The sequence below is a fragment of the Ammospiza caudacuta genome, chromosome 3, assembly GCF_027887145.1.
Source record: "Ammospiza caudacuta isolate bAmmCau1 chromosome 3, bAmmCau1.pri, whole genome shotgun sequence".
Lineage (NCBI taxonomy): Eukaryota > Metazoa > Chordata > Aves > Passeriformes > Passerellidae > Ammospiza > Ammospiza caudacuta.
Genome location: NC_080595.1, coordinates 25,816,037 through 25,841,015, shown reverse-complemented (window position 1 = coordinate 25,841,015; position 24,979 = coordinate 25,816,037). Strand labels below are relative to the sequence as shown.

The window sequence follows — 24,979 nt, the reverse complement described above, 5'->3', positions numbered from 1 at the left end:
ATAATGGCAAACATCCCCTGCAGAGAAATGTCAGAAATACTTATTAGATTGAAAGATTCAAGAAACTGAAGCTTGGCTCTGGGGTTTATATCCTACAATCCTGAGCTGGTAAAGACGGAAATTGTGCCAAAAAGCTGTGAGACTATTTAAGGCAGAGGAAAATATATTCATCTGCTTTTTAAATAGGAACAGACATTAACAGTAACATAATTTACAGACAGAAATATAAGAGAAAATATTGAAAGAAAAAATTATTTCAGGCTCCCCCTTAGAAATTACAATTCCCAGAAAGATGATTCTGAGACACTTCCCTGAAATAGCCTCACTTCTGATAAATCATGGATCAGAATATGCAGTCTGTGGAATAAGACAGTTTCTTGCATCTCCTTTGACTTTTTTAAGGAAAACAGTCACCATCCACAGGAACGAAGGTAGGGAAAGGAAGTATTATGGACTGTGGACAATTAGAGGGACAGAACATAATGTGGAATCTCTTTTCATAGGCAACATGAGGGATGAAGGTTTTTGCTCCTACTAAGATTTTATAAATGACACCGATGCCTGATTTCAAGAGATACAACAAGAGGCAAAATTCAGTTCTTGCAATCTAGTCTTCCACTGACCCTCTAACAGGTGGCTTGGTTCTTGTGCATAGTTTGGCCACCCAAACCCAAAAATGCCTAGTTCATAGAGACCTTTTAACTCACACGTGTGCACAGCACTTCCACTGCTTCAACACAAGCTGGGAGCATGCAGTGAGCAGCACAGCACTGAGTCACAGAGCTGTGGGCTGCTGCATTTCTAGTAAGGATTGTGAGAAATAAGACAGAATCCAAACATAGGGTTTCTGTCACAGCCTCCTTCTATGAAATGTGGCATTTCCAGCTTGTGTTTCTCAATCAAACCATTGGCAGATCAGCTTGTGTGAACAGCTCAAGGACGGTAACCAGATACTCGCTGCTTGCACAGTGGGCAGCACCAAGGAGAAGTGAAACAAGCTTTCAAGTGCACTTTACTCACTGCAGCCCCATTCCTTCTCCCCCACTGACTAAAGATAGGACAGCACATTAACACTTAATATCCAAGTGTAAGTAGCCTTTCCGTTTCCCCTCCCTTCCTCCAAACAAGCACGATTCTTTGAAACGCTGTAGTGTTCTGCTTCTCAGATGAACTCAGCACTGTGTCAGCAAATGACAAGTACAAGTGCTGGCGCCAAAAAGATGCAATTATTATGCATGGCTTGTGCAGGACCTTTACATACTTCTGGCACTAAAATACAAGTCTGTTTTGCATCATCTGGATGTGATTCGAGTGTTTTAGTTAATTTGAAACAGCATTGCATGCAGTACACTGTGAGGAGTTTGGCTCTTTAATGGTAAGCCAACATTAAGCAGATACTCAGTCTACCCACACCAAGGCTGCTGGAATTTCTATTGGAATGAGAATTATTCTCTTGTAGCAGTGCTGGTTTTGGCTGCTTGCAGCAGGCTGGGCAGGATCATCAGAAGCAGATCATTAAAGCTCAACACATTCCCAAAAGTCAGACTGAATTGGCTGGGCTGGAAGGCGATTTATACATTTTCTATTTTTATCCAATAATAAAAACGTGGTTACTTTGGCCCAAATCCCACAGCAGGTTTCCTTACAGCAGCTCAGGGATGTGCCAGCCTCCCTCATTGGCAGGGAGACTCTCTGCCCCTAAGCTGGGGTGGGCCAGGGGTTGGCCCAAGCTTTCCCTTTCTTTGATTCTCTCATTGTGGAGGGGTAGAAGAGGAAGGGGCATTTGGATGATGGAATCATGGAGTAGCTTGGTCTGGAGGGGACTTTAAAGATCATCCAGTTCCAACCTCCTGCCATGGACAGGGACACCTTCCACTAGACCAGGCTGCCCCATCCAACCTGGCCTTGAACACTTCCAGGGATGGGGCATCCACAGCTTCTCTGGGCAACCTGTGCCAGTGCCTCACTACCCTCACAGCAGAGAACTTCATCCTAATCTAATCTAAACCTACTTTCTTTTAGTTTGAATCCATTCCCCTTTGTCCTGTCAGTGTATGCTCTTGTAAAGAGTTCCTTTCCATCATTCTTGTAGTTTCCCTTCAGGCACCTGAAAGCTGCAGTTAGGTTACCCCGAAGCCGTTTTGGTTTTTTTTCCAGGCTGAGCAAATTCAGTTCTCTCATCCTTTCCTCCTAAGAGAGATGCTCCATCCCTCTAATCCACTTGGTGGCCTCGGCTGGAGTCGCTCCAGCAGGTCCGTGTCCCGCCCGCGCTGGGGACCGCGGAGCTGGGGATCGCAGCACTGCAGGGAGGGTCCGGGCGGACAGACAGAGGGACGGGATCCCTTCCCGCCCCGCTGCCCTCACTGCCTTGGACGCAGCCGGGATCGGTGCCGAGCTCTTCTCCGCGGCCCCGAAACTCCCCCCGCGCCCCGGCGCCTCTCGCTCTCTGCTGCCGCGGGGACGGGAGCGCCACCGCCAGGGGACACTGCGGGACAGCTTGGGGACATCGCGGGCATGGATTGGGGACACTGCGGGCACGGCTTGGGGACACTGCGGGCATGGCTTGGGGACACTGAGAGCACGGCCTGGGGACACTGCGGGCACGGCTTGGGGACACTGAGGGCACGGCTTGGGGACACCGCGGGGACGGCTTGGGGACAACGCAGAGGACCTCGGGCCCCGGGCCGGCCCCGCACAGCCCCGGACCCGGGAAGGGACTGCGGCCCCTCCGTGAGCCCGAGGGCAGAGCGGGCGGGGGGCGCTGCTGTCGCCTCCTGCCCCGGGCCAGCGCTGCCCGGTCACCCCCTGTGCCTGCCGGGGCTCCGGGCCGGGATCCCGGGGCTGCTGCCGTGAGGGTGTTGGGGAACAGCCACGGGAGCCGTGCGGGACACACGGACACGGGCTGAGGGTGCTGAGCTGATGGTGCTGAGCTGGTGGTGCCCAGGAACAGCCGCGGGACGCACGGAAACGGGCTGCAGGGACTTCCAGGCATGTGAAACGTGCGCCGCGCTTTGGCACACACGGGGACTTCCCCCCGTCTCGGCGAGCCCGGATCCAGTAAATGAAAATTCTGAGCCTGCTAGTTATTTGGATGGAGAGTCCCTGAGGGCAATTTATAGACTGTATAGCTGTGACTAACGATCACTGGGTCCCTGGGATTTTCTGAAGGCTTTCAGGTGTTGCCCGGCAAGCTGCCCTGATGAGAGTGGGACATGAAGGTGACAGCGGTGACAGCCAGCAGAGCACTCTGTGTCCATGGAGCCTATTCCACTGCATGGGTGAGATCCCAGAACGGCTCGTGAGATACTGAGCATCTCCAACGACAGCTGCACAGCCAGTGCTGTGGGCACACACTGAACAAAGCTATGGCCAGAATTACAGAATTATTGCTAACCCTGAGCCAACACCTTTAATGCGTGTCCTCAGGGCACAGACAGAAGCACCAGCTCAGATCCCCCTAGTGGGATGTCCATCAGAGGGAACACCCACTCTAACAGCACAAGGATTGCTACCCATCCATCTTGCCAAAGCCACAAAACTGAAAACGCTGCACAGCCATGCAGTTTGCACTCCAGCACTGCTCCAATGTAGCCCTAAATAAGAAAAAACCTTTATTATTAGCTCCGCTGCTCAGTGAGGCTAACTATCCCATCCTGTCAATCCACCTGCATTGCTTCCCACCCAGAGGTTTTTCATTTATTGCACCCTGCATTGTCCACACACACTTGAGCTCGGGTGTACAGGTGCACTCAGAGAACAAGCATGCATAGTGACTCTATAAGCAACTCAGAGGAGAGTGTGTGTAACAAATCACACCATCCCTTGGTAGTCACTGTAGTACAAAGATTGGGAGGCAGCTCAAGGAATGTTTGATCATTACTAAACAATAATCTGGTCTGCTGATTCTGCTATAGAACTGGAAACTTCTGGAAAGAAGGGAGCAACAAACATCTCCAAGGTCATCTTGACAGGAGTGGCCTCCCTCAACTTAAGCCACATAGTCTTTGAAATTATGACCAAAGGAACATGTATCCGCTTTTTAAAAGCAAATATTAAACTCACTAACACAATGGTTAAATAGAAAAACATTACCCCAAAAAAATTCTCTCTCATTTGGAAGCAGAACCTTCTTCTTATCAAGTGCAATTTCTCTTTTTAACAGCTTTATCTTAATGCTTTTAGTATTTTACTCGTACAGCTACTTGTACAATCTATAGCAAACATTTCATTCACTGCTTTTCAGTCAATGCTCAGAGTTCCCTCAGACAGACACATAAATCCTGGGCTGCACTGATCACACCTGGTCAGCAAGAATAACACCCAGGGGCTAAAGCACTGTCCCCCAAGGCAGCAAACTTGGTGTAAACTCTGGAAGGATTCCCTAGGCACTGCTTTCCATGTGAATGTTGCAGTCCCTTACACAATATTATAGAGGGCAAGTCCTAAAGGAATTTATACTAGACAAATGGTTTTATTTTATACATCAATATCCCTGAAAAAAAATCATAGAGAACTGGCATATGGGATATGTAGGGGAAAGTACACATCATTCTGTAAAAGCACTTAGTATTCTGAGTGCCTTTTTGGGGAACTAAACGTCACCTGAGAAAATTGTTAATGTTTTGCAGCTCCCAAGGGAATGGTGTGGAACATATTCCTGCATGACACAGACTCATGTCTCACCTGGGAGCCCTGACTCATTGCTTGGGTACACTGTTCTGTACATCAGATGCTGTGTAAGACATGGTTTTTCCACTGTGCATTATGCAACTTCTTCTGTAATAAAAACTATGTGAGGAAACTCCAAGAAGCTCTGAGTTCCAAATGAGCTTATTCCATTTTATTGGTGCTGGCAAACCTTTCTGCAGAGTGGCATTTGGATGGGCTGCCTATCCTGACCAATTCATGGGATTCAAATGCAGCGTGCATGTTCTGGTCCCACTACTGCAAAGGATACTTTTGGGTTTCAAAATGCCATGAACAATTATTAAAGGTAATCTATGAGTATTGCAATTGCACTGCCATAGCAAGTATTAATATAGAGGTGAAAAGGGCTTATCACTTAATGCTTCATCTTGAAAGCATAAATTTATTTGAAAATAAAGCTGTGTGTGACGCCCAAAACTTCACAACATACCCAAGAAGACACGACCATAAAAAATATCTCCATATATGAAATAAATAAGTCATCGTTCTAGCCACAGGAAAACTTCCAAATCTCCACCTTGCTTATTCCCAAAGGATAGTGGAGAAGGAAAGGAATTTTTACAGGTTATTACATTTGAATTTAAAAAGCTCCAGAGGAACACAGACCATGAAGAACATATATCTGAGTTATCAGCTGGTTCAGCCTGGAGAAGAGGAGATTGAGGGGAGAGCTCATTGTGGTCTTCAACATCCTCCTGAGGGGAAGTGGAGGGGCAGGCATCAATACCTTCACTCTCCTGACCAGTGACAGGACTCGAGAAAACTTGTTTAGGCTGGGAGGTTTAGGTTGGGTATCAGGACAAGGCTCTTCACCCAGAGGGTGGCAGGGCACTGCAACAGCTCCCCAGGTCAGTGGTCACAGCAGCAAGCCTGGCAGAGCTCAAGAAGCCTTTGGACAATGCTCTCCGGCACATGGTGTGACTCTTGGGGTGTCCTGTGCAGGGCCAGGGGTTGGACTGGGTGATCCTGATGGGTCCCTTCCAGCTCAGGGTGTTCAGTGCTCTGTGTCAGAGTGGGCAGGTCAGATCAGTGACAGCACCACGGCTGCCCATCAGCACTCAGGAGTTCAGCTATTACTGAAGAATGTTAACAAGCCAGCTGAGATATTTATGCAGATATCAAATGACAGATGATCTGTCCAGTTTATGTACACAAATGGTGGATGCCAGATGAGGGTGAAGGGGTTCATAACACAATGTGTTCAGCAGCAAGCACAATCTCCTAATTCAAGGCATTCCCCAGCCTTTACTTCTGTCTCTCTGCCATAGCCATCTCCCCTATTTCAGCTGTGCCATGTCTGCTGTTTGCCAAGTCATTCCAAACAGAACCAGGCAACTGTTGCTCAAAAGAGGCTTTTTTTTCACACAAGATTTCTTTTCAGCCATCTACGGTTCAATGACCAAGTTTATTACACAGCCTATAAACATTGTGCTGCCAACAGAGGCAGAGCAGCAATATGGGAGAAGGGTGGGAGAGAGAGGTTGAAACCTGCTTTAGCTGGTGTTGCTACCTGGAAAATTGCATGTGCACCTACTCTCTCATGCAAAGGATTGAAATTCTAGGCTAGGTGGTTTTCAGAGACATTTTTCCCCTGGATGGCTGGAGTCCCTTCCCTTTCCCTTTCTCTCCCCACTCTGAGTAGGAGCAGAGCATCTTGGTTGAAAGCCTGGCAGAAAGGCATTCCCTGATGGCAAATACCACTGAGCTGAGAGATGGAGAGGAGCAGGTTTCACCCTGGCGTTTCTCACAAGATTAAAACCAAAACTTCTCACTCTTTGACTGCAGCAGCAATAAACCACAAGTAAGCACACTGTGGTATGCTTACCTTAAAACCTCAGTGGCCTTTCAAGGGAACCAAGACATTTGAGTGAGAACTGAAGTGGGTTAGGCAGAGGTTTGTCCCTTTCTGTCAGTTCTGGTAATCAATGGGCAGAGGAGCAGGGTGACATCCATGCAGACAAAACTGTGGCTGCTGCATTTACCAGAAGCCATTTCTCAGTGCTCTTACTCAGCTGGAATGTACCCACATAAACATCCCTACTGAAATCAGTTTGTAAGCTAGCTGTCATCCATATCTATTTTAAAACTCCTTTGTACTGCCAAGATGGCATAAAGATGGGGCATGGGGAAGAAAAAGCAGGAGTGATGTTTCATTTTATGAGTTTAGTTGGTAGGACCACAGTTTTGAGAACAACAAGGCAAATCATTCAAGCACTTAACAGCATACACAGCTGTTTGCAATTTCCCCCAAGATTTTGAGAAAATCTAGACTGCTATGTGCAGCTTCACAGCCTGAATATGGATCCATGCATGCATCTCTTTTGCCCTCACTGGGAGTATCAGCACACAATTAAATTAAAATATTTAAATTTGCTAACTGCAGTGCTGTAACAGTAATGCAACTCTTTTTTTGCAAACGAAGAAAGTCCACTTTCATGCCAAATATACATTAATTAAACTTGCCTCATACAGTTCCCTGAGTGGACTGAAGGTTGGAAAGAAGTCTGCTCCATCAAACTCCATAGAATAACCCCAGAGAACTAACCCTGGGCTGCTAATTGAATGACATCAGAAAGCAGCCATCAGCCCTGTTCTGCCAATTTCCTAGACGCTGGAGAGCTTTGTAAGGAGTTGCATTAAATGATCTGTCATCAACTGAATATTAATCTCTCGGTATTTTATTACTCAGACCTAAACAGGGCCTTCTGGAGGGCATGAATTATTGGCAGTGGGAGGCAGTAATTACAAAGTGAGGTATAGTGTAGAAAATATGACAAGTGAGTTTAAATGGTGTCTGGGGACCATTTAATATTGTGCTGGCAAACATTGCATGCCACAAACTCATTTGAGAGAGAAGACATATAATGCAGGGAGTCCAGCCTCTAAGCAACAAGAAGGAACCCCAAAGCAGAAAATTGCATTTTTTTTGTTTCTCACATTGAGGCATAACCCGCCAGGCTCTGCTGCTATAATAGAGCAGTGGGTTCTGACAATACCTTATGGAGGTGCTGAGTTTCTTCAATGTGCTGCAGGACTGGACACATTTTTTAACACCTGGTAATTTCTATAAATGAGATGTCATATTCCATGGCCTGCCTTTTGGGTGCCATGTGGCTGATGAGAGTCTTGCTGAACCCAAGGAAAAGCATCCAAGTAAAAGCAGAGGTAATTTGAGGTAATTTACACTACTTGTGTAAGTAGTGTAAATTTCCTCAAAATTTACACTATATCTATCTATCTATCTATCTATCTATCTATCTATCTATCTATCTATCCATCCATCCATCCATCCATCCATCTATACATCTATACATCTATCCATCTATCTACATATATTTACACTATATATATACACTAACTATGGATGTGATTCTGTTGTAGCTAAGCAAACATTTCAGTACAGAGAAAACGAAATCCCAATGAATTATTACAGCTAAAATATCACAACCTGAGCCAAGCATGAGCAGACACTGTGTATTCTTAAGGGATGGTAAGGAAAAATAAATCAAAGCACACTCATACAGGGGATCAGCTGGCATAGGCAGGGCATATGGCTGATAAAAAGATCAGAGGCTTTGGAAAGCATCACTGAGTTATTAGGAAGCCTCAGTCCATGAAACACAGAACCAACCTGTCCAGGTTACATGATACAGCTTGGTGTTCCTACAACGATCATTATTGCATGAGAAAGCATGAGTAAAAGCAGAGGAGTTTTGTTCAGGTGTATCAGGACATGGAAAAACCAGGAAAGTACTGGAGCATTTCCCTGAATTGCTACTCAGTGCAACAAACCCCCCTGCCCTGAAGAACTTGTATTGCTAGGCAAAATGGTCAGATGGTGCTGGGAAGAGATATATCTAACCTGATAAATGACAAACAGAAATGTACCTTGCAAAGCACAGTGGGCCTAAATGAAGAACATTTGTTTATTAAACAGGAGTTGAAGATGCATAGCAGAAAAGAAAAGTCAGTATTGTAAGGAAAATTGGAATGTTCCTGTGTACAAAATGTAAAGACTCTGTGTATCCACTTGGGATAGATTTTTGCTTTCTTACTCACTACTATTTTTAATTTATATTCAGTAACCGAATCACTGCTCTTGAAATATTACTGTTTCGTATAAAACACTATTTCAGTATAAAACAAGCAGCAGATGTGGAATGAGATTTTTATTAATAAATATTGCTTATTAATAATTAACAAATATTAATTTATTAATGCAACAGTTTAATATCCTTGTGTTATCATTTGTAATAGTATATACCTCAAATTTTTGAGAGCAAACCAAGATAATGACAGCTAAGAGTCTCTGCACATGCATCTGATATCAGATATTGAGATAAAAGTGAAATTGAAAACATATAATCTGGTTTTTCTTTTGAATGCATACACCTGGTACTTAAAAAGTAAAATAATTTCTTTTTCCTGAACATTATAAAATGTATAATTTGGTATCAAAGTAATTATCTACAAATGTATGTTGTTTTGTGAAATTGCAGTTGGAGGTGTACAGAAGAAAACCCCAAACAAATAATGATGGAAAACCAATTAGTGGAAACTGTGAGAATTGTTTTTCATGTGAATTAAGTGGAATATATGGAGCTTTGCAAAATATCAATCAAAATTATATAAAAAGCTGATAATAATAATTTAGAGTGAAAATATTTTGATTACACAATCTCTTAACAAGACGGTAAAAATACAGGTGTGTTGGGAGGTGAGTGCCATTCAGCATTTCTCATAAAAAGCCTGGCTGGTTATGTAACTTTGTTTTACAGCCCTCAATCACCCATATCCCCATTTATGCTCCTCTGCTTGAGCTGTGTCCACAGGAAGATGCTGTTCTTGCTGCAAGCTGCTCTGCGTGGGCTGGCTCAGCGGCTTGGATCCGGAACTGCAGGCGGAAGGAGGGTGGAAGCACCAGCAGGACAAAGGTTCACACACAGGAAGGCTCCATCAACAATTTACTCACCTGGAAAACAGGACAATACCTAGGCTGTGGTCAGCAATTTCCTCACCTGTATGATTAAAAAGGCTCTTTCGAATTTGATTGCTCTTGGCTATTAACCAAGCCCTTTAACAGAGCTGATGAATCAGCTGCCCCTAGAGAGGGATGAGCAAGGGTGGTTAACCTCTCAGTGCACTGACAGAATAGGTCCTGGGTCCATACTGGAACTTAGCAAACAAATGGGATGACCAGAATTTACAAGGGAAATTTCTAGCTTATGTACTATTGTCATTTACTGTAAGAAATGCAAGAAAAAAAAAGTTCATCTCTAGAGATTATTTACCTCGCACCCAATAGTGCACTTGGAAATTACTGTGCCCTAAAACAGCTCTGATAAGCAAAGATGAAACTCAAATAGCTAAAAGGGAACTAAAAGAGCTCTTGCTTAGTATCAAATCCTGTTTTAAAACTTTCTGCTCTTAAAGACATCCTGTTTATAGATTTAATCAATGAACTGGATGTAAGACAAACAAAAATGGCCCGCAATCTTCTGTGAAATGCATATTTGCAGAGATGGAGTAACTCAGCTTTTAAAGTAAACAGCTAAATAGCTTGGGAAATTCCCCAAATTCCTGGTAGATTTTGTTTCTGTTCTCTGTGAACAGTGTTCTATTTTATTTTTTTTTTTATTCTGGGAACATATCATGGTTCAATGGTAGGCACTTAGAAAACTCCCCCTTTTTCTGCTCTTTCCTTATATGGATCTAATCAAAGAATTCAATTTGGTAAGAACTCTTCCTCTGACAAAACCTTACATCTGATCTCCTGTGAAAATGAGTTTCTGGATAAAGAACTCTTAGGGGATTGCTTTGTTTGTTTTGAGACCTGCTTTCTTTTAAAGTTCAATTGCAAGCCTTCTCCAAAGAGAATAAGGATATGGGGAAAGAGGAAATATTTTGGATCAGCAGTGTACTCAATTCATCCCACATGAAATACATGACCTTCATCCCAAAACTAAGTGGGCTGCACACACACATGCCAACCCACAAAATTGCTCATGTGCATAATTTCTGCTGGAGGACTTTCTGATGTCTTTCTTCTGACAGGTAGAAACTTCTTCACATAACTTTCTTCTGTTCTTCAAAAACAAGAACAGGTTATACCTATTTATTCTTCTACTAAACCTACTACTTCTCTATGCAGCCCTCACATGATCTTTACTCTGATGTTGTTACATAGAAAATGATCCCATCACTTTGCAGACTTTGTCTCTGGAAAAATAATTTTTTATTCCCCTAACCCTCCAGTAGCCCTTCTGTGTACCTGTACTAGTTTTGGTTCACCTTTCTTTGTCGTGGTTGAGCAGAAATGTACACAGTATTTCAGATGAGGTCTGGCCAGGCTCTCACATAATTACATTGATATTTCTATTCTATAGTTCTATTTTAAGAACACAGATAGACAAATAAAGAAATAGCCCCATCACTGTGCATCTGAGTGCCTGTCTTTCCTTCTTTTTGCTCCACTGCATTGCTGCCTCAGCCTCAGTTGCTAATGTGCTTTTGCTGTTCCTTCTGTTGGCATTTCCAACTCAGGAGTCCCCACCTTGTGACAGAAATTCTTGTGAATTGTTCTTCAAGTGTGTGACTGCACTTGGCATTGTGGCAGGATGCTAGATAATGTCATCTAGGTCCCCTTGTCCCCAGAAGGCTGGAGCAGATGATCTCTCAGGGTTCCTTCCAGCATGGGCTGTCCCATGATTCTATGAATAATGGCATTTCTATTCCCTTCTGCAAGGTCATGCAGTCTCTTTTGCAGGATATTTCAGTTTTCTCCTGTAGTAATGGTCCCTTTGTACCCAAAGTCTTTTCCAAAGACTTATCTAAACAAGAGAGGTCTGTGACCAGTCCTTGAGAACCTCCACTTATAAACAATTTCTTAGCCTAATAGCTCTCTTTTCAAAAATAACTTTTGCCATTTTCCTTCAGCTAATTCTACTTTTTTCAATAGCTAGTCCTATTTTTCAATTCTTGCACAACATCTCCAGCTGAAGCAATTGTATCTTATATGGCATTGCATCAAATATTGAAGCAGTGTCTTGTTGCTTATTCCTTATTGTCAATTATTTACCTGAGACAGACAATAAATTAGTACTCTCAAGATTCAGTTTACAATGGGAAGACAAATTTTAATAATCTGCTTATCCCAAGAGAGACTACTTACAACCCTTGCTTAGAATGTCAAGAGCTCTGATATTTTAATAATTTAGAATAATGAAAACATGACAATAAGCTCATTGTATGACAGTGAAAGGAGAAAGCTTTTCCACCTGACTGGAGATGTACCCACCCTGTGTTCCAGGGGAATGGTCTGGGCAGACTTCACTGGACTGCAGCCACAGGGGTGCAGCAAGCTCTGCCAGCAGCCTGTAGAACTTCATAAACACATACAATAAAAGCTAAGCACACACAGGTTTTACAGATGTCATTTTCTCTTTGGCTCCATGAAGAAACTGCTTCAGGATGAGATAAGCTGTGACACTGGAGCATGCAAGCCATTCAGCACTGACTCCACGAACCAATCTTTTTATTCTACACCAAGACCTTTGTGGTTAAGTTTTTCCACTTCTAAAGAGAACAGTAATGATTACTTTACAGCAGACCAAACTCATAATTAGCAGGAAACAAGTTATTTGCAAAAACTATGCCAGCTATTTTCACAATACATTTGATGTCATGATTTCAAAATTCTGCAGTGAGAAAAGATTCCTACTCTACCATTACAGTTTTTTTCCATAGGAGCTATGTAGGAAAAAAATATCTGAAAGAATGCCAGAAATGGAGCATGCAATCCCAGGGATGATTGTTAGTACAGTTTCTTTATTAAGAAGTGCCCACTTCCAGTGAGCCTGTAGCTATTCTTGAGTTAAATATTACCCAAGTGAGTAAGCAAAGGACTGCATGTCCTCTGAGGCAGCTGTAGGACTGTTTCTACTTCCAGTGAAATTGAGGTAAATCCCACATTTCTGCAAAGAATGAACCCACATTCTTTCCCTCCCTTTTGGATGTGTGCCCATACCACATGCTCTCTGTACATGTAATATGTTTCTCCAATGACCACTTGACAGTAACCCAGGGTTTACAAACAGAAAATTCCTCCCCTCCTATAAAGAGAATAGCATTTAGTCTTCGTGACAGAAGATAACCCCCCCACTTCTCCTGCTAATCAGACATGCTTCCTTCCTGTAACAGGAATTATATCACTGCACTGATGGGAAGAAAAGGGATTTTTTTTAATGGTTGTTTTATCTATCACTTTCACTGAGACAGAAATTCAAGACTGATTCACAGATGGAAACCCCAAATGCCAAGCAGCAAAGCATTCATCTATGGACAGGAAACAGCATGGGTTTGATAGGCTAAAGTAAAGGTTATGCCACCTTCAAGTACTTTTTAAAAGACTGTACTGACACCTCCTTAATACTTGTGTGACCAAACAAGGCACACATCAGAGCCTTTAATCACATACAGGGTATACAAGTGAAGTGCAATTTCCATGTGGCCCTACAGATCAGCCTTGATCCTCTAAAACTGATTCCATTAAGGCAAGTTTACCAAGCTGTGTGGAAACAGAAGGATACAGGAAGAAGAAAAAAAAAGTGGCATTTGAAATAATGAACTACAAAGGCTAGTGAAAGTACCAAATGCAGATGAGATCAGGAGGCATTGCAGAAGGAGCACTAAATTACAGTAACTGGTACCAGGGCAAAGAACACAAAGTCTGTAGAACTGGCTGGTTTAATTTCTTTTTTTTTTAAATATGTACTTTCAGTGAGACTGGATAAGTACATGAAGACTTATAAATGTTCACAGGCATGAATGTAAAATACCAGTGGGAAGGAGCAAGACTTTCTAATAAGCTCTCCTGAAGTACAACAATTGATCTCTGTCACATAAGCAGTAATGGGAAGCTTGACCTTGCCTTTCTGTTGATTTTTTTAGCTTTGGAGGCTAAAATTAACTTTTTAAAATATAATCATTTTTAATCTGACCCAACTAAACCCATAAGAAAATAATAGATAAATAGCTGAATTGGACCCAGTCTGTTCCTAAAAGAAATATTTTTGTCTGTAAGTTTGTAAGATGCACTTTGCTTCTTCATTAGACTCATAGAAAATGCAAAAAAAAAGAAATCCAAACTGAATCTAAACAAACTGTAACCTTCACTGTGAACCTAATAGGCAAATCCAGCTTTGTTAGCAACCCTCATCTACATGACACATCCACAAATAAGACTGCAGTTCACAGTGCACCTCACATGAACCCTGATCTGAATATAGAAAAGATCTTCCCTATTCACCTGCATCTGAAAATCATGTGGATGTGATACAGACCACATTTTTGTGGGGAACAAGTCAAACCAACTGGAAGCTTTTTGAAGCTACAGTATATCAAGTGGGATTTTAGCCATATATAGATGTGAAACCTTTTTTTTTTCATGGGGTAACGCTGCTGCAAAAGGAGAGGTTTGGATCTGAAAAAGAATTTTCTGTTGCTTCCTTAACAAATGGCATTTTTCCTTTCTGTTCTCCTTTCTGGTTCCCTATTCATGTAAAAATTATCCCAGGCTCCAGAACATGCTTTCTGTTTTGAAGTTTCCTGTAAATCAATATCTTTACGCACAGCTCGTGCAAAAAGCATAATCTGTATGTGCAGGGACACAGAAGCCTTTAACAGCTCATGGTCTTTGTCAAGTCATGATTCAGCTACCACATTAATTCTATAAATATATCAGAATGCTGGACTTAAGTGGCTTGGGATACTAATTTTGGTCACTTCTTTTACTCGAGGCTCCCAGCTGCCTTTGAACATCAGTCACACAATATCAGTGATTGGTGAAGTGTCTTAGTGCCTCTATCAAATAGAATGATGCAAAAGGCCCTTTGGAAATATTCCTGGGGAAAAAAGTGATGCAAGAGATGGAGGAAGAAGCAACCCATGCCCTACTGTTACTAAAGGACATGATGCACAGGAAGAGCTGGAGTTGTACCCTGAGGTTGTGGGGAAAAAGTGAGGACAGTGAGGGCTCCCACAGGGCTCCCAGCCCTCCCAAGGAACAGCAGCATATTCTTGGACTCAGGTTGTTGTCTCCATCACACAACATTGCTGGGAATTCTGCTGTCTTCCCCTGTACACTCTGCATAGACATTGTACAATTAATACAGCAATGAATCCAGTGCAGAGACCATGGATTAAAACTTTAACTGCAGAACAAGAACAATTCTTACTGATGGGGAGTCTACCACAGAATTGGATATGACACCAAGTGACAAGCTGGAGTCAGTTTCTAGACAGATGTCTAGAAGAATACATGTGTGAGGAGGAGGATCTCACACAGGGAACTAGATTTCTACTTCTAGAAGAGAGCATCTGTGGAACAAAAGTCTTTAGAAGGATTCTGCTGGGATGGACTGTCTTGGACTAGTTGATCTTTCCTCCCATTTTTGAGGGTCCACAGAGCTCCATATGTGAGACCAGCTTTGTACAGTCCTGACCTCAATTAGATACTTCCCAGTGAGCTGCACACACCTAGTTAAGAGATATGAATTATTCCCTCTCATCCTAAATTGTGACAGGTTTTTCCAGAGTGAATGTTGTTCATTTCCACCATGCCACTCCTACTCCATTACACCTCTACTCTGCCCAGATTACACAGTGGCATGCAGTGCCTGAGGAAATGTGGTGTGTGGATGAATATTCATAGGACATCTTCCATTCTTAAGGGTGACACACTGAGCAGTTTCAAGGACATTTCCCAAAATTCGAATCTTGAGCTGTACTGAGACTTTTGATTTCCTAGGGAGGGACTGCAGCAGATTCTCTCCGTGGGATGACTCAGTTCTTATGGGACCATAAGGAACTCTGAAGAGAGCATTTAGGCTGCAGATGCAAATTCTGGAAATTCTCTTGGGAACAACCTAACACATAATTTAAAGAAGCCAACAGCTCATCTGGAGTTTCTATCCTAAGACAATGGTACAAGAGGGCCCTTTAGAAGGCAGAGTTGACTACATGGTTCTCCAAATTCTATCTTGGCAGTGATCAGCAATGCACCATTCTACTAAAGAAACTTAAAAAAAAAAAAAGTTAAAAAAAATTAACATCCAGACATTTCAGATCATATTCTGCTGATAAATACTGTGATCCTGGTGAGGGGAGAAATTAATCCCATGAGTTTAGCTGAAAAAAATTCCAAATGCTGAAGTGAGAGAGTTGGCAATAGGGAGGAGATTTTTATTATCCAAAGGTACTCTTTGACTGTGAAATACTGTGAGAAAAAGACCCTTTGCTGGTTCCCAAGCTACAGCATCCACATTTCAAGAGGTTTACACTGTTAGGAATCTTCAGAGAAAGTAAACACATTTTTCTGTGTATTTCTCAATAACATTGCAATCGTACTTCCTTTTTGTAACCAAAAAGAAAAACAGAATGTTTTTCTTTCAAGCAATTATCAAACACCTTCTGTGTGGACATAGAACAAAATGCTTAGCAAAACTCAATCCACAGACAAAATCTTCCAGAGGCAATAAGCAAGATGAAGGAAGGATGAAGATACTTGTTCATTTCCAGTGGGTGCATTAAGAGAGTAAATTTTAAAATCTGCTTTTTAAAACAATGTTTAAAACCATCAAACTCTGTTTGCTTTTCTTCCACACAGAGCAGACAATCACCATCAGAAACTGACCAGGCCGTATTTTAGGATATAAAACACTCCAAGGGCTAATGCCAGTAGGGCTGATGATTTGGAATATTAAAGACTAAGAAAACTCTTTTGTTACACACACTTCAAAAGAGGAACCAATGAAGAGGCGATAAGTAAATAATAGAACAACTAACAGTAAAATTAGCATTAGACTTTGGCATCAACCAGCAAATGAAAAGCAGAGATGCTATAAAGACATCGATTATTGAAGAAGTTGGAGAACATTATAGAGATGAGACATCACTTTTATTAACCAAACCTGTTTAGAGAGATAAAACCCAGCAGCCTGATCATGACAGGCATGGGTGACAAGTGACAAAGGGTTACTGGCAGTGGATGTGTGGGAGGAAGGCATTCCAGGCTGAGGTTGGTACTTTTCCCTGTCTACACTCCATCGCTCCATGGTGAGCTGCACGGCACTTTGACATTTCCAAAGGCAAAACCATGGCTTGAAGAGTCTACCAAGTTAGAAGCTGCTGTTCAAATTGTCTTTTTTTCCATGCTGGTGTTTTCCTGAGATTCAGAAGACTGTAACAATTCAACGTGGAGTAGAGCTGCGGCAGCTCTTGAAACCTCCCGTTAATGGCACTTTCACACATCACACTGAGAGGTGATTGAGGAGAGCACTCATCTTGGTAGGCAGCTGGCAAGTGCATCAGGCCTTGGTATGGTCACAAAGTTCATGGTGCAGTGCAATAGTGGACAGATCTTTTCATGATCCTTCAACACTTCACTCAAGTGTTTCATTTCATCTGTTAGCTTTCCGATTTCTCTTTTCAGGGAGGTATTTTCTTGCTCAAGAGACTCATATTCCTGGAAGGAGGGGAAAGAAAAGAAACAACAACAACTTACAGTCAAAACATTCCTTTCAGTGCTTCCACCTCGAGTACATTCACATAACAGTAGAAAAACAGTGTGGTTTCTTAGTACAACTTACAAAGTGCTAAGAGAAAGACAGACCCAGCCTGGGTGCTGGAACAGGGAAGGTGCTTTACAACCTGTGCCCTGAGCGCACTGGGATTCCTTTCCCAGCCCTAGAGACCAGGAGATGCCACCTGCCCTCAGAGTCCCCAGGAGCCCAGGGCTGCAGGCAGGGATGGCTGTGTCCCCTGGTGGCCTCTTCCACCCCGGGCTGCCTCTGATGGCAAGGGCCAAGATGGACTCTGCACGGTGAGATCAGAGAAAATGAAAGCACTGACTGCTGAGAGGCGCTGGGAAAACCCAACCCAGTGCCTGGCACTGCTGGTGAGAGAAGGGCAGCCCCTGCGCCAGGGCAGTGCAGGGAAAAGCCATTTATCCAGGCTAGCACAGCATGTCCAGTGCTCTCCTCCAGGCCCGCCAGAGCTGTAGCCACCTTCTCAGAAGCCTGAGAACTCAGGAGGAGGGAAGCATCATGCCAGCTTGAGGCCAGACTCATTCTGTCACCAGAAGGCCAGACCACTGCCTTTGGTTATCCCTGACCTGACTGCTTTTGAGCTAAGGCTTCTCTGGCAATAAACAAGCTGCTGTTAACTGCAGAGGAATTTTGAGTTGCTCTGCAGCATGCATGTGATGGATGCAAGACACCTGTGCTACATTTTTTGATAACTGTGTGTCCCAAGTGTCCCTGCTTCTAAGCCTTCCCATCCCAAAGAGCAGACAGCTGGAGGTTCAGGGCCAGCCCACTGAAAACCTGCAGATGGATGTCTTGCTGCTGGCCCAAGGCTCAACATCCACCCACTCAATCTCACCTCCCTGGGAAAGCTCCAGAGAAAACTTCAAAGCCTACACGTGCCTGAAAGGCAGCAGGGAGAGGCTTTCATGCAATGTTGTCCTGGGCAGCCTGGCACTGCCTCTGCTCCCCTCTGCTGCAGAACTTTGGGCCCCTGGCCCTCCCTCACACCCCTGAGCCACCTCTCACAGAGTGAAACAGGCACAGTCCTCCTAATACAGCACACAGCACTGGAGCCAAACTCCAGCCAAGCTGTCTTACCCCCACTGTCATTCTGCTCATCTCTTCTTGCCCCAAACCCCATGGTCCTGGGTTTTGGAATAAATGTTGCTGTCCCATTGCTCAGTCTCATTTTCAGGGGTGAAACTGTCACGTTGTTCTTGCTAAGAATGAATGTCCATTCAACCAGATGTGCCCACAGCTGGCAAAACCTGTGTGCCTCAAAATGAAGATTCCCAGCACGAGGAAGATCCTCAAGTTCAGGAGGAACATCAGATAGGCTGCAGGATGGCACAGGGCCCAAAAATGATTCCACAAAAGCCAGGGCTTACCCCTTTTCAGAACTACCCTGCACCTGGCTTTCTCAGGCGCTGACTCAGAGGAGATCTGGGAAAAACCAAGCCCAAAACTCCCCACACTGTCCCTCTTAGTCTCTGCTAACTGCTGGCAAATCCTTGCACAGTGAGAAAGAAAAAAGCCCGTGATGAACCTTCAGAGCTGAGCAACTGACTCAGCCACAGTGGCAGTCAGTTTTGTACTGCAAAAGTGACACCTGCCCCAAAAGCTGACACCTGGCTACAAGAGCACTGTGGTGTAAGCTAACATCCAAAATCAGAGAAAAGGGATCCCTGTCCTCCAGTGTTTGCACTGGGACACAAGAAAAGCACAACACATTGTGATATGAAGATCTTCTGTAAGAATCAATTACTTTCATTTCATCTGTTTGAGCACCCACTGTTACTTTTCAAGGCATACAAGTGTAACAGCCAGCCAAGCCGAGCTCTCACCCTTATAGGTTCCCAAGTTCCTAAGAAGCTTTTTCAACTGGGTATGTCTGGGAATCCTGTTGATGACACCACAGTTCTAGAATTTATTTAAGCCAGCATTGCCACTGCATGGTCCCCTCCTCTTCCATCACCTTCTGCCTTGTAAGACAGCAAGAATTCATCCACTGTCACAGCAAACGTGACAAGCGTAACACTATTACAGAAGAAAATGGTTCTGGTTTAGCCCAAAGGAGCCCTGTGATCCCATTCTTTGGGGGTCACAGGAAGAGCAAAAGAGGGAGGATGAGGCAAGGGCTGGACCATGTCTCTCTCTTCCTAGCAGTGCCACTGAAGGCAGAGCTGCACTGTCCAAGAGCAGCATCAGTGTCTGGAGTACCCGACCAGGCATCCCATAGCACGCTTTCAGTGCCTCACACCCACAGCTCTCTGAACAGGATTGTGTGAAAACAGGCCCATGCCTGCTTAAGAATTCCAGTTTATTGTAAAGTCCTGTGCTTGGTACCCAAGCCATGCCTGCAAAGAACCAAGTACCTCATGAAGTTTATCTGCTTTCTGCGTTTGCTTCTTCCGGCTCCTCTGCGCAGCAACTCGATTCTTTTCTCTCCTCCTTACTTTTCTGTCATCTTCTTCCCGACTCTGGAAGACACCAGCCAGAAACACTTCGCTAGTTTGCAAGGTGCGCACAGAAGATGCCCGAAGTCGGGTGTGCAACTTCCTGAGAACGAACGTTTCCAACTTTACAGCGCTGATGCTCGGTCTCCCAGAGACCGCATGGTCCCTGCAAACAGCAGCGCATCCCTCGGCCCCGTGCACGGGCGGGCCCCAAGCAGAGGGGGGGAAGCCGGCAGGCTGCCGAGGGATGCCGCAGGGGCATTGCTACTGATGGGGGAAGCTGGGGCACGGCAGGCTGCCGGGGATGCCGCAGAGCCCCGCGGGCAGGGGCATTGCTACTGCTGAGAGGAGCTGGGGCACGGCAGGCTGTCCGGGGGATGCCGCAGGGGCACTGCTACTGCAGGGGGGAGCTGGGGCACGGCAGGCTGTCCGGGGAATGCCGCAGGGGCACTGCTACTGCAGGGGGGAGCTGGGGCACGGCAGGCTGTCCGGGGGATGCCGCAGGGGCACTGCTACTGATGGGGGGAGCTGGGGCACGGCAGGCTGTCCGGGGAATGCCGCAGGGGCACTGCTACTGCAGGGGGGAGCTGGGGCACGGCAGGCTGTCCGGGGGATGCCGCAGGGGCAATGCTACTGCTGGGGGGAGCTGGGGCACGGCAGGCTGTCCGGGGGATGCCGCAGGGGCACTGCTACTGCTGGGGGGAGCTGGAGCACGGCAGGCTGCCGGGGATGTCGCAGAGCCCCGTGGGCAGGGGCACTGCTGCTGCTGGGGGGAGCTGGGTAGCCGAGCGGGGACCGGCGCTCCCGCTCTGCCGGCGGGCAGCGCTTTACACCTGCCTCGCTCCGGCGCGGCCGACGGGCGGAGGTGCGAGCAGCGGGCAGGAAAGCGCTGCTCCCTTCCCGGCTGCCCGCGGCTGGGGAAGAGCCGCTGCCCGGCCGTGCCCCGGCGCTCTCCGCGCACCGCCCGCGCTCCCACCCGGGAAGAGCCGGCACGGCGGCGCCTCCCGGGAAAAGAAGGGCCGATACCCAGGGCAGGGGGCACCCCCGGCGCGGCGCTGCTCGGCGTGACTCAGCCCCATGTGCCCGCCCGCCCCTCCGCAGCCCGGTCCCTACCTGCTGGCCGCCCTCGGCCGCCGCGCCCCGGGACAGCGCGCTGGCTCCCGCCGCCGCCGCCGCCGCCGCCGGGAGGGCGCAGGACATGCCGGCGCCGCCGAGCCGCCCGCAGGGCTCCCCCGGCCCGCGGGGGTGCGAGTGCCGGCAGCGGAGGGAAGGGAGCGCAAGGGCAGGGAGGGGCGGGGCGGGCCGGGGCAGGGGACGCGCCGCCCCGGGCCGGGGGTGCCGCCGCCAGGTGCCGGAGCGGCCGGGGCGGAGCTGCCGCCCACATGGCCCTCACATGGCGCCCGCCCGCACCGGGAACCCGCGACCACCGGGCCGCCCCATCCCGCGCTGCTCCCCGCGGGGACCGCCCCCCGGGACCGCCGGGAGCCGCGGAAAGTCCGGGTCACGGCGCTGCCGGGCAGGAGCTGCCTGAAAATCCCCCCGGAGAGCCCCAGCCCCGCGGGCCGGCTGGGTTCGACGCCCCCCCGGGCGGCCTGACTCGCTCCTTCGCCTGCAGAATTGAACTCCCCGCAGTTTCTGTGCTCTCCCGGCTGCTCCGGAGTCCGTGTGTTTCCCGCCGCTCACCTCCGGCCGCTCCTGCACGCCGCGCTCCTGCGACATCGGCAGCTCCACATGCGGCACAGCCAGCTCAGCCCGGGATCGTGGGTGTGAGGACACGGCATCCGTCCTGGGATAAAGCGATTTTCACTTTCGCTACTCACCCTGTTCCTTTAAATAATAAGGAAATGCGACAGACTTCTTGTAAAGGCAAAGCCAGACCAAGAATGCTGGAAATACAGCTGCTGCAGACAAAAATCTTTCTCTTCCATTATTCTGTCGAGAGTATTTTAACAGAACACTGTTTCTTTTACCTCTCAGAATACCTTTTTGCATTTTAATTGCAGTTACCTTGGCCTCATGCTCTGAAAGGGAGTGTTTGCACTGACAGCTACTTCAACATCCTTGCTCTTCTGCAAAAGGATTTGTACCCTCCTGGCTGTGCTCAGCTCACAGAGGTGAACACATAGCCATGAGAGGAGGGTGTGTGCCCCCCAACTGCAGGGCAGTCGGGCACAAAGCCCCAGGTATCTCCATAAATCTGATACTTCCCTTTTTTTCTGGTTTCCTCAGCAGTTTGAGTCATCCAGCTTTGATGAAGTTATAGAGTTGGCAAACTGAGTAAATATAGACTATCATTCCAGGAAGATCTGGCTAACAGTTCATGCTAAAGGTGAGGGAACCATGCTCCCCCGAGTCCAAGAGTCAAAGTGACGCCTGTGCTCTGCCACATGTTTCCTGGTAGGCTCTGGGACTGTGACTACAAGGCTTGAGCATGACTTCCTTGGTTTGAAGGGCTTCTCCCCAGCTGTTCCACCTCAAAGCAGCTTGTGTCTCAATCCTCCAGGCTATCCATGAATTTATTTGATTTTGCACTTTTCCAAGAGCTTCTCCGACCCTGGAGGACCGAGTCTTGCCACCCTAACAGCCCTGGGGAGGTGGCTGGTGACCACAGCTGGGAAGAACACTTGCCAATATACCCTGACCTAACCTGCAGCCCCTGACTGTGCTGGGTCTCTCCCAGGCATCTCACAGGGCATTCCCTGGTTTCTTCAAAAGCAGTCTTGCTTCTTTCTTGCTTTGCCATCCAATGTGCCAAGAGCAGGATGTTCACCAAGGGCTGCTCATGGAGGCAGCAGTAAGGTGTGGGTTCAGTGCCATTCTCCAGCTGAGGGGATGCAGACCAGCACCTCCTGGACTAGGCAGAGGGCTATTAGAGGGTGAATTGCTCTCAACTGCTCCTCTGAAACAGCCTAACTACACCTCGTGCAGTTAAAGGGAAGCAGTACACAAGGGCACAAACACAGACTTAGTTGGGACAGTTGCTTAAAAAGAGAGCATTGGGATCTTGCTGCCTTTGTAGCTCTAGCTCCGTTGAAATAAACAGGACTAGAAGGCAGTATTTTCACAAGCTCAGGGAACAGGTATGTTCTCTTACTATGAACCATGTGGATAAAACACCTCAACAGCCCTCTGGAGTGATCTGTGGGAAAGAAAGTCCCCTTCCACGGAGGGACTTTGAACTCCATGCTCCAGGAGCAATGCTGCTGCAAATGGCACCTGCACCAGCTACCTGACAGCATCAAATCATGAGCAGCTCACCAAGAATTTATTAGTCCTGAGTAAATATTCACCTCACTGAGTAATTCCCAGCAGCTGCAGAATAAGGTTTCCAGGATAACACAAGCATGGGACAAGCCAGGGGACAGTCCCCTTGAGCCTGAATAGTCTGTTCTTGTTCAGAACAAATGACAAAGGAAATGACAAGTCAAAATTTGCTTGTGGGAACAAGTTTCTACTTAGTATTAAAGCTATCTCTGGTACATCTGTAGAAATGCCTACACAGTAATTCCAGGTAGTGCAGCAGTAAAGGCAGAGTGTTTCTGTGCAAGAGAGAAAATCAGCCCAGAAAGCAGCTTAGTCAGCTGAGCTTACATTTTATAATGGCAGTTTATCAGTGATTTTTGTCTGCACTGAAGCAGCCTACACACATACAGACTGGTTTCTGATCATAGCTTAGCACAGCATGGCTCTCCTGGAGAATGGCACGTGTCAGAACTGGGTCTCAGAGCACCCAGGCTTCCAAACAGACATCAGGGTCCATGTGAAGATTTCTGGAAGAGGAGCTTCCTCTTTACAGTTCGTAATCCCCTTTGTTCAGAAAGTACACACAGCAAAAGCATGTGCGGATGCTGCTCCAATTTGCAAATTCTTCTTGGCCAGGGATGGCCTAGCCTCATGAGCAAAAAGCACACCACAGACAGGACACACTAACAAACAGTGAGATGTTCTGTCCCGCCCCCAAAAGCCAAGAAATTCAAACTCTGTTTGCAAATGAACCCAAGCATCCCTCACCATTGAGCTGTGTTACAAAATTCAAAGGCTATATAAAGAAAAACTACCAGACATTTCTTGATGCAATACCAATTCGCCCCAAGTTAAAAATAAGAAGCTTGGCTGTTGTGACATTTCAGTAGAAGCCTGATTAGACATGTCTTGCACAACACTGCCTATTCCTATGAAAAGTTAACTGAAGGACAAAAGGCTACTCAGTGGGGAAAAATGAAGTGTTTTATGTATTTCTGTCAATGGGAAGAACAGCAAGTTGCAGGTATCACCGGCTGTAGAATTTTTTAATAACCATTGGAAAAACTGCTGAACATTCATGTTGAGTTCAACTCATCACAGAACTTGCATTTAAAGGAAGGTTCTCTTTCCAGTGTTGCTTGGCCAAAAGTAGCCATCAGATTTTTAAATTCCTGGTTTATACACTGCACTTGGAATCCTGATTGCTTTATCTTTTTCTTTATACAGTCTACTTGGCCAGCATTTCCAGATGCATTTTTCTTCTTCCATCCAATTGCGGTTGCAACACAGGCTATGGAAAAGAAGACCAACTGCTCTAACTCAGAGCATCCATTCCCACTAACTTGAAATCCTGTGCAGGCTAACTATCCTTTAGTCTCTAAACAGAAATATGCACTGTGTGAATTCATTTATTAAGTCTTAAACCACAGTGCTTTCCCTTTTAATTTCTTATGGCATTTGTCCTACCCCAGCTATTTCTGAGGGAACTTCTTCAAAGAGATACCTATTCCTAGCTATTTTCTGTACTTGCCTGTCATTTGCAGAGAAGAGCAGAGAATCTTCCTATTAACAGAGGAAATGGCCAAACACTGTAATAGTGGCCATGCAGAATCTTGCAGGGCTCACCTTAGCCCAGCAGCAGCCAGGATCCGTGCGAAGAAAGCCGTAGCAGGGATTTCCAACGCCACACTCAAAGAGCATGGGCACTCAAAATAGCAAGGGGCTGTGTGAGAAGCAGTCTGAGCCACACACCCCACAGCCCTGCAGCTCCAGTCCCTCTCACATCCTGTCCTCTCTCACCCAATAAGCTTTGCAGCCCTGAGATTAATAACACTTGTGAGTTCAAAGGCAGTAAATGGAACTACTTCAGTTACTCAAGCCAGAATTTAACACAGATGTCCTCTGAAGTACACTCACTGCTCAGCCACCATCTATTCCGGGATTAGAACTGACAATATTATCTGAAGCTTTGATCTTCCTTAATTGATT

The 24,979-nt window shown here is 46.1% G+C and overlaps 1 protein-coding gene across 1 annotated transcript; it reads right to left on the bottom strand.

Moving 5' to 3' along the window:
• Positions 1 to 15,927: 15,927 nt before the first annotated feature.
• BATF3 (basic leucine zipper ATF-like transcription factor 3) lies at positions 15,928 to 20,993 on the bottom strand. The gene is made up of 3 exons (XM_058802470.1): positions 20,861 to 20,993; positions 19,667 to 19,771; positions 15,928 to 17,230 (listed from the first exon to the last, which is right to left on the bottom strand). Exons 1-3 carry the CDS (start codon positions 20,945 to 20,947, stop codon positions 17,045 to 17,047), a joined length of 378 nt encoding a protein of 125 aa, XP_058658453.1. The 5' UTR covers positions 20,948 to 20,993; the 3' UTR covers positions 15,928 to 17,044.
• Positions 20,994 to 24,979: the final 3,986 nt, after the last annotated feature.

What these genes read in the sequence shown, in the direction of transcription:
- BATF3 (XM_058802470.1), bottom strand. Translation starts at nt 20,947, where the DNA reads ATGTCCTGCGCCCTCCCGGCGGCGGCGGCGGCGGCGGCGGGAGCCAGC. An exon ending in CGGCCGAGGGCGGCCAGCAG is followed by an intron (nt 19,772 to 20,860) that starts GTAGGGACCGGG and finishes GGTGTCTTCCAG; the next exon opens with AGTCGGGAAGAAGATGACAG. An exon ending in AAGCAGATAAACTTCATGAG is followed by an intron (nt 17,231 to 19,666) that starts GTACTTGGTTCT and finishes CCCTCCTTCCAG; the next exon opens with GAATATGAGTCTCTTGAGCA.